General features: G+C 36.2%; 1 protein-coding gene across 1 annotated transcript; it reads right to left on the bottom strand.

Moving 5' to 3' along the window:
• Positions 1 to 10,538: 10,538 nt before the first annotated feature.
• LOC145047739 (rab GTPase-activating protein 22-like) lies at positions 10,539 to 13,974 on the bottom strand. Its single transcript, XM_078996074.1, has 12 exons — positions 13,347 to 13,974; positions 13,054 to 13,149; positions 12,847 to 12,950; positions 12,534 to 12,706; positions 12,358 to 12,438; positions 12,114 to 12,236; positions 11,881 to 11,969; positions 11,615 to 11,720; positions 11,429 to 11,526; positions 11,017 to 11,268; positions 10,829 to 10,912; positions 10,539 to 10,744 (listed from the first exon to the last, which is right to left on the bottom strand). The coding sequence occupies exons 1-12, from the start codon at positions 13,443 to 13,445 to the stop codon at positions 10,718 to 10,720; spliced, it is 1,332 nt and encodes a 443-aa protein (XP_078852200.1). The 5' UTR covers positions 13,446 to 13,974; the 3' UTR covers positions 10,539 to 10,717.
• Between the last annotated feature and the right edge of the window lie 422 nt (positions 13,975 to 14,396).

Below are 14,396 nucleotides of genomic sequence, written 5' to 3'. Positions count from 1 at the left end.
TTAAACTATATATTGTATTTTGTATATGTGAAACCATGAAGATGACTAAATTATACAATATATTTTTTTATGAATAAAAGAAACTTCTTATCAACTTTGTTTGTTACTTGTATAATTAATGTGATATCAGTGAAACATGAATTAGTTAAGAAGAATTCATCTTTCGGAAACTTAACTCCGGATTTCATATTCGAAAACATTAAATTAAACTCTTCAATGTTGCAACTTATAGCATAACGAATCCAACTGTTGAGTTGTGATTCAAATCGAATATCATAAGTGGTGTGCACTCTGAATTTCTTGAGCTTCATTTGGCGACATTGAGGTAGGGTTTTGCTGACCATCAAAATGAAATCCGAACCAGATTGATTAACAACATTTCGTTGAAAATTGACAAGTCCATACATGTTCCTATCGTTTGGAGAGTGTACCTGTTCTTATGGCGCATTTTGTAGAAGGTAAACGAGAGAGGAATTCAAGAAGCAAGCGATCTGGTAACAGACTGATTTGATCTTCTTCCACCTCCTCCATAATTTTATCAAACTTTATTTGTTTTGGGGCAATTTTAAGTTTTTGTCCTTCTACCATTTCAATAGTTGCAACCGAGCTCTCATCAATTCCCCACATGAGATATACAAAACTCAAATCAGGGGGTGTTTGGGATAGCGTTTTAAACTAAAAAGTCCTTTTTAGAAAACAACCTTTTGATTTATTTCTTTTTCCAAAAAAAGTTTTAAAATGTGTTTATGTAAACTCTTGAGGGTGCAAAGGGAAACAAGCCAAATGTTGGTAAAAGTCACATATTCGTAACTTCTTAACCACCTCATTTTTGTTCTTCTCAAAAAATCAATTTAAAAGATCTTTTGAAGTTACCAAAAAACTTTTTAAACTTTTGACTTTTTAAAAAAGCCAAAAGTAAAAAAAAGGAATGTCAAACACCCTCTAAATACAAACATTTCGTTTTGACCCCTACACTTTGAAAATAAACATTTCGTTCCTATAAAAAGTTCCTTATGTTATGTTTCTTTCTTTTTTGTTTTTTTGTTAGTTTTCTAAGGGGTTAAAGTCTGTATTACCTTCTAAAAGGAGCATGACTTGTTATAGCCCGTTTTTATTGATAACGTAGCATTTTCTTTAGCAAAAAAAAAAAATCAACGCAGCCTGTTGCTCAGCCCTATGCGAAAATCCATGCCTTTCTTCGTCAGACAAGTAAGGGGTACAACAACCTTGGAGAAATCGTGAATAAATCTCCGATAATATATTCCTAAACCTAGAAAGCTTATGATTTCCAAAGGAGACTTTGGGACCTCCCACTGCATAACAACCTCAGTCTTAGTAGGGTTGAACAGAATCCCATTCTGGTTAACGAGGTGTCCTAAGAACTGGACCTACAGTAACCAAAACTTACACTTCGAGAACTTGGCATAAAGCCTCTCCCGTCTCAAAACTCCTAGAAGCTCTCGAAGGTGCTCCTCATGCTGCTCCCTGGTCTTAGAATAGACCAGGATATCATCGATAAAAACAATGACCGAACGATCAAGCATTGGCTTGCACACTCGATTCATCAAATCCATAAATTCCGAATGTGCGTTGGTGAGCCCAAACGGCATCACCACGAAATCATAATGACCATAACGAGTTTCAAAACACTGTGTTCTCTAAATCTTCATCTCTAACCTTCATCTGATGATACCATGACCTTAAATCAATCTTGGAAAACCAAGATGCACTCTGCAGCTGATCAGAGAGATCATCAATCTTTGGAAGTGGGTAACGGTTCTTCACCATCAACTTGTTCAACTCCCAATAATTGATACACATATGGTGAGACCCATCCTTCTTCTTCACAAACAAGATCGGTGCTCCAAAGGCGAACTGCTCGGTCTGATAAACTGTTTGGTAAACAGCTCCTGAAGCTAAGAGGACAACTCATGCATCTCTAATGATTCTAATCGGTATGACGCCTTAACAATCGGGGCCGCACCAGAAATCAGATCAATCTTGAACTCCACTTACCTTGCGGGAGGCACACCGGGTAGTTCATCTGTGAATACATCTGGGAACTCTCTGACTATAGGTACAACTAAAACTAAAACCCCCTTCTCTACCTGAGTGCCAATTACATAAACATGATATCCTAAACATCCATGTTTTAGATATTGTTGAGCCCTATCAGCAGAACAAAAGGCTGATCCAACATTGGTACTCGCCATAAATAATCAGTTCTCCCCCACTTGGGGTTTGAACTACAACTCGCTGCCCCTCACGATCTATCATGTCAACAAATTTGCTAAACTAATCCATCCATATTATCATACATACATCCCTCATAGGAATAGGGATCAAATCGATTGGGTAAGACACACAGAAAATCTGCAAAGTACAATCCCAAAAAAATGCTTGATGCAGAAATCCCATGCTTGTTGGTGATAGAAAATCGCAACAGGCACTCCAACTCTCCAAGAGACATATCAAAACTCATACTGAAGGAACGAGACACAAAAGACCGACTCACACCCGAGTCAAAAAGGACAAGAGCAGGCAAGGAGTTCATTAAGAAGGTGCCTAACAGAAAAACAATCATAAGCATACAAATAAATATATCAACATAATAATAAATGGAAACATACCAGTAGTTACATCCAACGCCGCCCTGGCCTCCTCTCCCGTGAGCAGGAAAGCATGACCTCGTGCCCCCGGGGGATCCGCTCTGCCCTGGCGTCTATTCGTAATCCTTAGAGTAGTCGGGGATGGAGGCTGCACTGGTCTTGCAGCAAGCAATGAGCAATTTGCCTTCACATGGACAACCTGATCACAATGATAACAAATCCTGGTGCTCAGTACTATGCCCTGCTAATGAAAATCCTTAAAATATGGCCCTACCCGCCATATTAGTGGCACCCAGAAGAAAACCGACCAACACCCTCGTGAACCTTGTCGCACTTACCACAAGTACATCCCCTATACCCCCTAGATTGTGAATCATTGGGCTAGAACCACTTCACTATAGGCTATGATTGAACGGTAGCCTACCTCTGCTCCCTCATCTGAGTCTCAATATCAATCTCTCGTTTCCATTTGACATCATGAAGCTCAGAGAGGGTACTTTAATGCTGGGTAGACATAAACTTCCGAATGTTAGTCTTGAGCATGCTAAAGTATCGCGGCATCTGAGCCTACTCTGTAGTAGCATCCTCAGGACAAAAAACAACCCTTTTAGTAAACATCTTGGTGATCTTCGTGACCAAATTCGTCGTCTACCTCAAATCCAGATACTCTTGATCCAACATCTCCCTCTCCACCAGGGGAACATACCTAATACGAAACTGAAAGGTTTTGAGCATTCTAACACTCCTATGATGTACATGCAATCCTGGAAACCTTGGATCTATGTTTTCTATAAAATACATGCAAATAATAATTTTCCAAGGTTTACTTCCTAACTAGCATGTTATGGGGTACTTGAATCATAAAACACTAATAGAATTACATACCTTTTATTTGTGGTTGATTGCTTAGAGTTTGAGAGCCTAGCACCAATAATGTGGATGCCTCAAATGGAAGTCACAATTCACCACAAACTTTTGAAACTTGAGATAGTAGTAGAACACTTCAAGAAAATTTCCACCTTTAGTTCTCACATTCACTAGTGTCGTTTCAAGTGCCAAGGACCCCTTTATATAGTGTGGTGGGTTAGGGTTACATTCATGTAAACCCTAATACCCATTACCTTTCATTTCCATACGATCCATGGGTTAAAGCTCCATGGACTTTCCATGCAAGCCTAGCCCATTCTAAATAAGCATTAGTCCACAGTATAGAAATACAAGAGCCCATATGTAATTAGTCACCCTTTTGATCACCAAATTAATCCTAAATTAATTTTAGACGAATACTAATTAAATAATATGATTTCATTTTAATATATTAGAACTTATAATATATTAATATCATAACTTATACTATTCTCAAAGGATTATCCATATAAAATGTTCGGGTGAAGTGCAACCCAAACGGTCCATATCGGGTCGGGTCAAGTACATCTCAAATATAGTTATGGACTCAGACACCTTATCCAACAATCTCCCACTTGGATAAGTCTAATAATTATAGTTGCAAGCATGAATTCAGGAACCGAGCATCAATCGTAGCTCTTATAACTCTGTTGAACTATGAAGCGCCATTTTAGATAAGGGATCACATAATCCTTTGTTCTAGATATCATCCAGACAAATACATGGAACAATGTCTTACTTATTGTCCAACGGTTTGTTTCCCGATTTCCGATTTGTTTGACATAGTACTTAATCGAACACATTAATTTAGTTCTGATGGGGCCCAGTACATAGGTCAAAAAAAATCATCGAGGGGCCCATATATCTCTTCTAATCGTAGAAGGAACAGATAAACTTCGACTCATATGCTTGTTCTACTATTTGTTGAATTATATATAAAGATGCGTTTTATGACATCAAGTTACTAATGCGTTTTCGTACAATCAATGCATAACCATCTCATAGGCAACAAATCATATCTTTAGGTTTGAAGACTTATTTGATATTACCGTCTCACGATCACTTGAGAGAAATTCCATGAAGTGATACAAGTGAGCGCGGGTTTAATCCAATACTCATAACTTATGAGCACTCATGAATGTTGTAGCAACTCTTGCTATGTCCAACACTTTAGACATATACAAGATAACTTCATGACAATCTTGATTCATACCTACTTCCTATATATGACAGATTGTGGAGAATTTGAATAATACGATAGACCATAACATAATTATTCTGGAAGTCAAAACATACAAAATAAAATGATAGAAAATGATTGACAGAAGACGACAACACTTTACTTATAAATAAACAACTTTTTTTATCATCAAATGTCAATTATACTTTATAAATTTCAGAGCTATCTAATCTGTAAAACTAATATCGTCCTTCAGCCCGATGCGCCTTGCATGCTGCAAATGCCTAACCCTAGTTAGTCCCTTCGTGAGGGGATCTGCTAGGTTCTCTTCTGACGATATCCTCTTTGCTACAAGGAGTCCTTCTTCTATCTTATATCTTATGAAGTGATATTTTCTGTCAATGTGTCTGGATCTGCCTTGATCTCTTGGTTCCTTAGCTAAGGCAACCGCACTATTGTTGTCACAGAAAATCTCCGTAGGCTCCTTTATAGTTGGTACAACTCCAAGGTCTCTAATGAAGTTCCTTAGCCATATCGCCTCTTTTGCCGCTTCACTCACTGCTATGTACTCTGATTCACATGTTGAATCAGCTACCGTCTCCTGCTTGGAACTTTTCCAAGTAACTGCTCCTCCATTCATGGTAAAGACTCAGCCCAACTGAGAGTGGAAATTATCCCAATCAGTATGAAAGCTAGCGTCACTATAACCTAGACTATTACATCAATGAAAATGCCTAGCCTGGAAACGCGGGCGTTACATAGTTTGGGAAGTTGATCTACTAATTAAATTTGCTTTACTAGTGCTCCAAATCATTGCTAATTCAACAGCACCAAGCAAATAGATAAGATCATTAAGGGTCATGTCATAGTCTGTTACATAGTAGTCCTTAAAGAACTCACTATGTGGCTTAGGAAGTGATTACTCAACATCCAACTTCCTCAAGACTTTGACACCCAACTTTTCAATATGTGACTCTATCTCAAAGATGTGAGCACACATAGACCTTGCTTGCCAATAGGGCTTGAGTGTCCTTGAACTTGTGGGTTAAGGAGAATAATTGGAGGAGGTGGAGAAAGTGAAGTATGATTTCTGGGACATCATCTTCATTAGGAAAGCTTGTTGTAAGAGATCTGGGAAGATCATAGTTGTCTAAACCAGACATCTACAATGGGAGAAATTCAAGTTAGTTGACTATGGTTAGGCATTTGCAGCATGGAAGGCACATCGAGCTGAAGGACGATATTAGTGTTACAGATTAGATAGCTCTAAAATTTGTAAGGTGTAATTGACATTTGATGATAAATAAAAGTTATTGTTTATTTATAAGTAAAGTGTTGTTGTATTCTGTCAATCATTTACTATCATTTCATTTTGCATGTTTTGACTTCCAGAAGAATTATGTTATGGGGTATATCGTATTATTCAAATTCTCCACAGTCGGTCATATGTAGGAAGTAGGTACGACTCAAGACTGTCATGAAGTTGGCTTGTAGATGTCTAAAGTGTTGGACATAGTAAGAGTTGCTACAATGTTCATGAGTGCTCATAAGTTTTGAGTATTGGATTAAACCCACGCTCATTTGTATCACTTCATGGAATTTCTCTTGAGTGATCTTGACACGGTAATATCATATAAGTCTTCAAACCTATAGATATGATTTGTTGGCTATGAGATGGTTATGCATTGATTGTACGAAAATGCATTAGTAACTTGATGTCATAAAACGTATCTTTACGTATAATCCAACAAATAGTAGAACAAGCATATCAATCAAAGTTTATCTATTCCTTCTAGGATTAGAAGCGATATATGGGCCCCTCGATGATTTTGTTTTGACCTATGTACCGGGCCCCGTCAGAACTAAATTGATGTGTTCGATTAAGTACTATGTCAAACAAATCGGAAATCGGGAAACAAACTGTTGGACAATAAGTAAGACATTGTTCCATGTATTTGTCCGGCTGATATCTAGAACAAAGGATTATATGATCCCTTAGCTAAAATGGTGCTTCATAGTTCAACAGAGTTTTAAGAGCTATGATTGATGGTCGGTTCCTGAAGTCATGCTTGCAACTATAATTATTAGACTTATCCAAGTGGGAGACTGTTGGATAAGGTGTCTAAGTCCATAACTATATTTGAGATGTACTTGACCCGACCCAACATGGTTCATTTGGGTTACACTTCACCCGAAAAATTTATATGGATAATCCTTTGAGAATAGTATAAGTTATGATTTATAAATATATTATAATTTCTAATATATCAATATGAAATCATATTATTTAATTAGTATTGATCTAAAATAAATTTAGAATTAATTTGGTGATCAAAAGGGTGACTAATTAAATATGGGCTCTTGTATTTATATAGTGTGGACTAATGCTTATTTAGAATGGGCTAGGCTTGCATGGAAAGTCCATGGAGCTTTAACCCATGGATCTTATGGAAATGAAAGGTCATGGGTATTAGGGTTTACATGAATGTAACCCTAATCCAGCACACTATATAAAAGGGTCCTTGGCACTTGAAATGACACTAGTGTGTGTGAGAACTAAAGGTGGTCAATTTCTTGAAGTGTTCTACTACTCTCTCAAGTTTCCAAAGTTTGTCGTGACTTGTGACTTCCATTTGAGGCGTCCAAAGTATTGGTGCTAGGCTCTCAAACTCCAAGCAATCAACCACAAGCAAAAGGTATGTAATTCTATTAGTGTTTTATGATTCAAGTACCCTTTAACATGCTAGTTATGAAGTAAACCTTGGAAAATTATTATTTGCATGTATTTTATAGAAAACATAGATCCAAGGTTTCTAGGGTTGCATGTACACCATAGGAGTGTTAGAATGCTCAAAACCTTTCAGTTTCGTATTAGGTATGTTCCCCTGGTGGAGAGGGAGATGTTGAATCAAGAGTATCTGGATTTGAGGCAGACGACGAATTCGGTGACAACGATCACCAAGATGTTGAATAAAAGGGTTGTTTTCTGTCCTGAGTATGCTATTACAGAGTAGGCCCAGATGGCGCGATACTTTAGCATGCTCAAGACTGACATTCGACAGTTTGTGTCTACCCAACATTAAAGTACCATCTTTGAGCTTCAGGATGCCGCATGGAAACGGGGGATTGAGATTGAGACTCAGATGAGGGAGCAGAGGTAGGCTACCATTCAGTCATAGCCCTCGAGGGCTCAAGGTCGTGATTTCATGCTCACGGTAGAGGAGGTCAGGGCGACGCTGGATGTCATTACTAGTATGTTTTCATTTATTATTCTGTTGAGATATTTATTTGTATGCTTATGATTGTATTTATGTTAGGTACCTTCTTAGTGAACTCCTTGCCTGCTCCTGTCCTTTTTGACTCGGTTGTGAGTCGGTCTTTTGTGTCTCATTCCTTCAGTATGAGTTTTGATATGTCTCTTGGAGAGTTGGAGTTCCCATTGCGATTTTCCATCAGCAACAAGCACGGGATTTCTGTATCAAGCATTTTTTGGGATATTACTTTGGAGATTTTCGGGGTGTCTTGCCCGGTCGATTTGATCCCTATTCCTATGAGGGATGTATGTATGATAATAGGTATGGATTAGTTTAGCAAATTTGGTGACATGATAGATCGTGAGGGGCAGCGAGTTATAGTTCAAACCCCAAGTAGGGGAGAACTAATTATTTATGGCGAGGGTATCAATGTTGGATCAGGCTTTGGTGCTGTTGACAGGGTTCAACAGTATCTACAACATGGATGTTTGGGATATCATGTTTATGTGATTAGCACTCGGGTAGAGAAGGGGGTTTCAGTTTCAGTTGTACCTGTAGTCAGAGATTTCCCATATGTATTCACATATGAACTTCCCGGTGTGCCTCCTGCAAGGTAAGTGGAGTTCAGGATTGATCTGATTTCTGGTGCGGCCCCGATTGCTAAATAGTCATACCGATTAGCACCACTATACATGCATGAGTTTTCCTCTCAGCTTCAGAAGATGTTTGGCAAACAGTTTATCAAACCGAGCAGTTCGCCTTGGGAGCACCGATCTTGTTTGTGAAGAAGAAGGATGAGTCTCACCATATGTGTATCAATTATCGGGAATTGAACAAGTTGACGGTGAAGAACAATTACCCACTTCCACGGATTGATGATCTCTCTGATCAGCTGCAGAGTGCATCTTGGTTATCCAAGATCGATTTAAGGTCATGGTATCATCATATGAAGGTTAGAGATGAAGACTTAGAGAACATAATGTTTTAAACTCGTTATGGTCATTACGAGTTCGTGGTGATGCCGTTTGGGCTCACCAACGCACATTCGGAATTTATGGATTTGATGAATCGAGTGTGCAAACCAATGCTTGATCGTTCGGTCATTGTTTTTATCGATGATATCCTGGTCTATTACAAGACCAGGGAGCAGCATGAGGAGCACCTTCGAGAGCTTCTGGGAGTTTTGAGATGGGAGAGGCTTTATGCCAAGTTCTCGAAGTGTAAGTTTTGGTTACTGTAGGTCCAGTTCTTAGGACACATCGTTAACTAGAATGGGATTCTGGTCGACCCTACCAAGACTGAGGTTGTTATGCAGTGGGAGGTCCCAAAGTCTCCTTTGGAAATCATAAGCTTTCTAGGTTTAGCAATATATTATCAGAGATTTATTCAGGATTTCTCCAAGGTTGTTGTACCACTTACTTTTCTGACGAAGAAAGGCATGGATTTTCGCTTGGGGTTGAGCAACAGGCTACGTTGATTTTTTTTTTGCTAAAGAAAATGTTACGTTATCAATAAAAACGGGCTATAACAAGTCATGCTCCTTTTTAGAAGGTAATATAGACTTTAACCCCTGAGAAAACTAACAAAAAAACAAAAAAGAAAGAAACGTAACATAACGACCTTTTTTATAGGAACGAAATGTTTATTTTCAAAGTGTAGGGGTCAAAACGAAATGTTTGTATTTAGAGGGTGTTTGACATTCCTTTTTTTTACTTTTGGCTTTTTTAAAAAGTCAAAAGTTTAAAAAGTTTTTTGGTAACTTCAAAAGATCTTTTAAATTGATTTTTTGAGAAGAACAAAAATGAGGTGGTTAAGAAGTTACGAATATGTGACTTTTACCAACATTTGGCTTGTTTCCCTTTGCACCCTCAAAAGTTTACATAAACACATTTTAAAACTTTTTTTTGGAAAAAGAAATAAATCAAAAGGTTGTTTTCTAAAAAGGACTTTTTAGTTTAAAACGCTATCCCAAACACCCCCTGATTTGAGTTTTGTATATCTCATGCGGGGAATTGATGAGAGCTCGGTTGCAACTATTGAAATGGTAGAAGGACAAAAACTTAAAATTGCCCCAAAACAAATAAAGTTTGATAAAATTATGGAGGAGGTGGAAGAAGATCAAATCAGTCTGTTACCAGATCGCTTGCTTCTTGAATTCCTCTCTCGTTTACCTTCTACAAAATGCGCCATAAGAACAGGTACACTCTCCAAACGATAGGAACATGTATGGACTTGTCAATTTTCAACGAAATGTTGTTAATCAATCTGGTTCGGATTTCATTTTGATGGTCAGCAAAACCCTACCTCAATGTCGCCAAATGAAGCTCAAGAAATTCAGAGTGCACACCACTTATGATATTCGATTTGAATCACAACTCAACAGTTGGATTCGTTATGCTATAAGTTGCAACATTGAAGAGTTTAATTTAACGTTTTCGAATATGAAATCCGGAGTTAAGTTTCCGAAAGATGAATTCTTCTTAACTAATTCATGTTTCACTGATATCACATTAATTATACAAGTAACAAACAAAGTTGATAAGAAGTTTCTTTTATTCATAAAAAAATATACTGTATAATTTAGTCATCTTCATGGTTTCACATATACAAAATACAATATATAGTTTAATACACATTGCTTCAATAAGAATCGACTGTAATTGTAAACAACATACATTAGTAGTCTTTATAAATTACAAACAAAAATTGTCTCCAACCTCTATCTTTCCTCATTAACACAAGTCAAACACTCAAAACTCATCATCCTGTTATGAAGCTGCCTTTTCCAATTTCACCTAAAACGCAACCAACATTCATCAAAAAACCAAAAAAATCCCACATTTTTTATAACAATCCATCAAGAACCAACAAGTTTATACCTTTTTCAGATACTTTTTGTGAAGTTTCATAGCCCCCGAGCAAGATTTCTTAGCATCCAAATTCCCAGAAGTGTCATTCAATATCTGTAAAAAAAGATGAATCAATCAATCAATAAACACATCATCATGATGAAAATGTTGAAGGAAACTTTTGTGTTGTTAAGAAATGAAACAGAAAAAGGTTTGACCTTGACAACATCATCGAGTCCCTTGGCTTCTGTGAGCAATTTGACACTTTTCTCCTTGAGGACACTTGCAACAAGAAACACAGAAATGGGGAGAGTTTCTTCATCTTTAGCCCCACTTCTCAAAATTTCCCTTTCAAATTTGCCACATTGTCGTGATGATTTTGGTTTTGCTTTAGCATCTTCAGGTCTATCAGAATCGGGTTCCTCATATAAATTGTAAAGATCAGGATCATACTCCAAAGCCCACATCATCTGTTTCAAATTCATTAAGTCATGTATTGAGTAAAGTGGCTGAATGAGTAATGATGTTTGTCTGAATAAAGTTTGATGTCTTTATAAGGTTATTATTATTATTATTATTATTATTATTATTATTATTATTATTATTATTATTATTATTATTATTTATTACCTCCCATAAATACAAAGAATCACCAAAAGAAAGTTCTCTTCTGAACAAAACCATAAGCATTCTGAACGCGAATAAATAATCACCACCACCTAGGTGATCTGCATTCGTGTTAATATTAGTTTTTTTAGCATTTTTATTATTATAAAAAGAAAATGTAAAAAAGTTAAAAAGTTATTAAGAAAGTACCCAAGTGTTGATGAAGCTTAGGGTCAACAACTTGAATAACATTTGCTAAATTGCAAAGTTGTGACTCAACCCCAACAGATGCCCCTACGCATTTGAAATTCCCTCTCTTCAAACCCATAAATAAAATCACATTTAATTTCTTGAAATACAATCATTAAGTCATTACTCATAGCTTTAGAAATGATAATACGTTAGATTAACCATATATATATATATATATATATATATATATATATATATATATATATATATGTATATATAAATACCAATCTACGCATTAAACGTTCAAAGCACCAAAATGCATCTGCTTCATCTTCAAGAAGCATAATCATAGGAGAACAAAGATCACTCATTCCTGTTTTGATACGTTTACAAAACATACAAATCATAATTAGAATCTTTCACATATCATTTTCAAAAGGGTGTTACAAAATATAATAATAATAATAAAAAAACCTTCAAGAAAAAGAAAATTTTAAATGATCAAATCAACATCCACCTTGACCATAACCGACTTCTTTATCAAACCAAGCATACACCGAAAGAACATCCCACAATTTTGACAAGTTCTCCTGCTTTTCATAAAACACAAGTGTCCTATCTGTTCGAACCACATCAAGACCTATTATAAATAGTAAAATCCAAAGATAAAAAAACACTACATTATAATGATTAAACAATGTTGAAACTTGAAAATGAAATGATTTTAAAACATGTACATGATGGAATCTTTATATATCAACCTATTTGATGTAGGGTAAGTTTCCATTGGATTATCTTATTGTCTTCTTCCTTTGGGACAGATATTTCTTTGTCTGAATTGACTACAATATATGAAATGTATGCATTAGTAAAAGTGTAAAACCTTTTAAACAACTATTAATTTGTGATATTTGTCAAAAAGGGAAAAAAAGATTACTTGTTGCTTGAGTTGTTGGTGTCATAAGTTTCTCAGGGTTTGCTTCTAGAAGCACTATTGGATCTTGAGTTGGGGTTCCATCTTCTGTTATTACAGGAGCAGTTATAAACTTGCCACTTCCAACAAGTGGAAACATGTATGTGCATAATTCTTTTAGTCTTCCATATTCTTCTCTAAAATCATAAAAACAAATATATATATATATATATATATATATATATATATATATATATATATATATATATATATATGTGTGTGTGTGTAAGTGATCATCATAAAAAAAAAGAATTATAAAGAGAAAATACTTAAATACCTTCTTGTTAGGCGTATCTCTTTTCTCTCCTCATATGTACTCTTGGGATCAAAACAACCGAGTAAAAATTCCCATACTTCTCCTCTAATTGTTGGATGTATCCCCTGATTTATATCAACGATTCAACAAAAAATGTCAAATTAAGTACAAATTTATTAGAAATTTCAAATTTACGTTAGTAATTTGGTTGGGAAAATAAAAACGTACACCACGATAAATTCGCCCAAGGGTTTGGCCTATATCAAGATGACCTTCTGGACTGAATGCTGATTGCCACTTCCTTACACTAAGAGTCTTCCCCGACTAGATAAACATTTTACGAATTAGAAGCCTTAAAAAGAATCAATTTAAAACGTTAGGATAAATCAAATTCCAATTTGTAATTTTAAACATGTTCGTCGTTTTCCTCGTAGATCCAACATGAAGAAAAGAACTTTTAGCAAACAGTGAAATTGATTGGTATATATATAAATATGATTATAGAAGAGAGATGGGTTTACCTTGATTTTAAATTTTGTTTTAGGAACATCGGTGCATTCAGCTCGAACTTCATAGAATGAATCTGTCGGAAGCCCTGGGTCTTTCCACAATATATTCATCCTCTCTTGTTAACTTATCTCTCCAAACAAAACTTGAAATTCGTGAGTTTTTTTTTTCTTTTTGTTCTTTGAATCGATCTAATTGATTCAAGAATGGTATACCCCGAACCCTAAAACACCTGAAGAAACACAACCCAGATGAGATCTTGGTGGGAATACCCAAAGAGAAAAACTTTTTTTCTTGTTTTCTCTTCCTTTTCGTTATCAATTATGGGGTTTGTTTGTCTGTTTTTCTCTTTGTCGATTTGAGCGGAGTTGGGTATATGTTCTTCGTTCTGGATGGGTGGAGGCAGCGGTGGTGGTGGTGGTGGTCGGATGGTGGTGGTAAAATGAGCAGAGTTACCGCATTTTCTGATCCGCTAAAGCTTTTTCCGAGAAGAAGATCATCATTCTCAAATAATTGCACGATTTTCCTTCTTCTATGTCGAGTTGTGGAGAGCAAAAGACATGAGAATGTGGGATCGAGGAATGTGAGGTCGGGCCACCGTGTTTCGCAAGGAAGACTCGTTCAGTCGTTCGTCGCATCTCATTGTATTAAAGCTATGGAAAATCGATGGAGACAAGAAGGCCGGAGGAGGAAATGAGTGTTTTGATTGCACGCTCCTGTGGGCACGTGTTTGATGCGAGGAGTTTGAGCATAAGTCATCAAGTTGACCCATTCATAAAAGGTGCCGTCGTCTTCGGGTGTTGCTATTGGCACCCGATTTATGGGTAAAACCACCATCAAAAACCATTTTGACTTTGACTTTGATAAATTAGTTTAATTTAATGTGACTGATGTGACTTAAAGATAATAAATACCGTGTTTTGATTTTCTTCGGACCTTATCAAACAATCAATTTATATAAATTCAATAATTTTAACATTATTATCTTTATAGTTAAAATATATATTTACTTTATATCCTTTTCTATTAAAAAAAATTATTTTTAGTCCTTCTTACTTTAATTT

The sequence above is a fragment of the Lactuca saligna genome, chromosome 1 (assembly GCF_052625555.1).
Source record: "Lactuca saligna cultivar CGN05327 chromosome 1, ASM5262555v1, whole genome shotgun sequence".
NCBI lineage: Eukaryota > Viridiplantae > Streptophyta > Magnoliopsida > Asterales > Asteraceae > Lactuca > Lactuca saligna.
This window is presented reverse-complemented; position numbering and strand designations above follow the sequence as displayed.

Excerpts from the sequence above, each read along its gene's own strand:
- LOC145047739 (XM_078996074.1), bottom strand. The coding sequence starts at position 13,445 with ATGAATATATTGTGGAAAGACCCAGGGCTTCCGACAGATTCATTCTAT. Across the intron at positions 13,150-13,346 it reads AAACAAAATTTAAAATCAAG|TCGGGGAAGACTCTTAGTGT; the intron begins GTAAACCCATCT and ends ATGTTTATCTAG. Across the intron at positions 10,913-11,016 it reads GACTCGATGATGTTGTCAAG|ATATTGAATGACACTTCTGG; the intron begins GTCAAACCTTTT and ends CTTTTTTTACAG.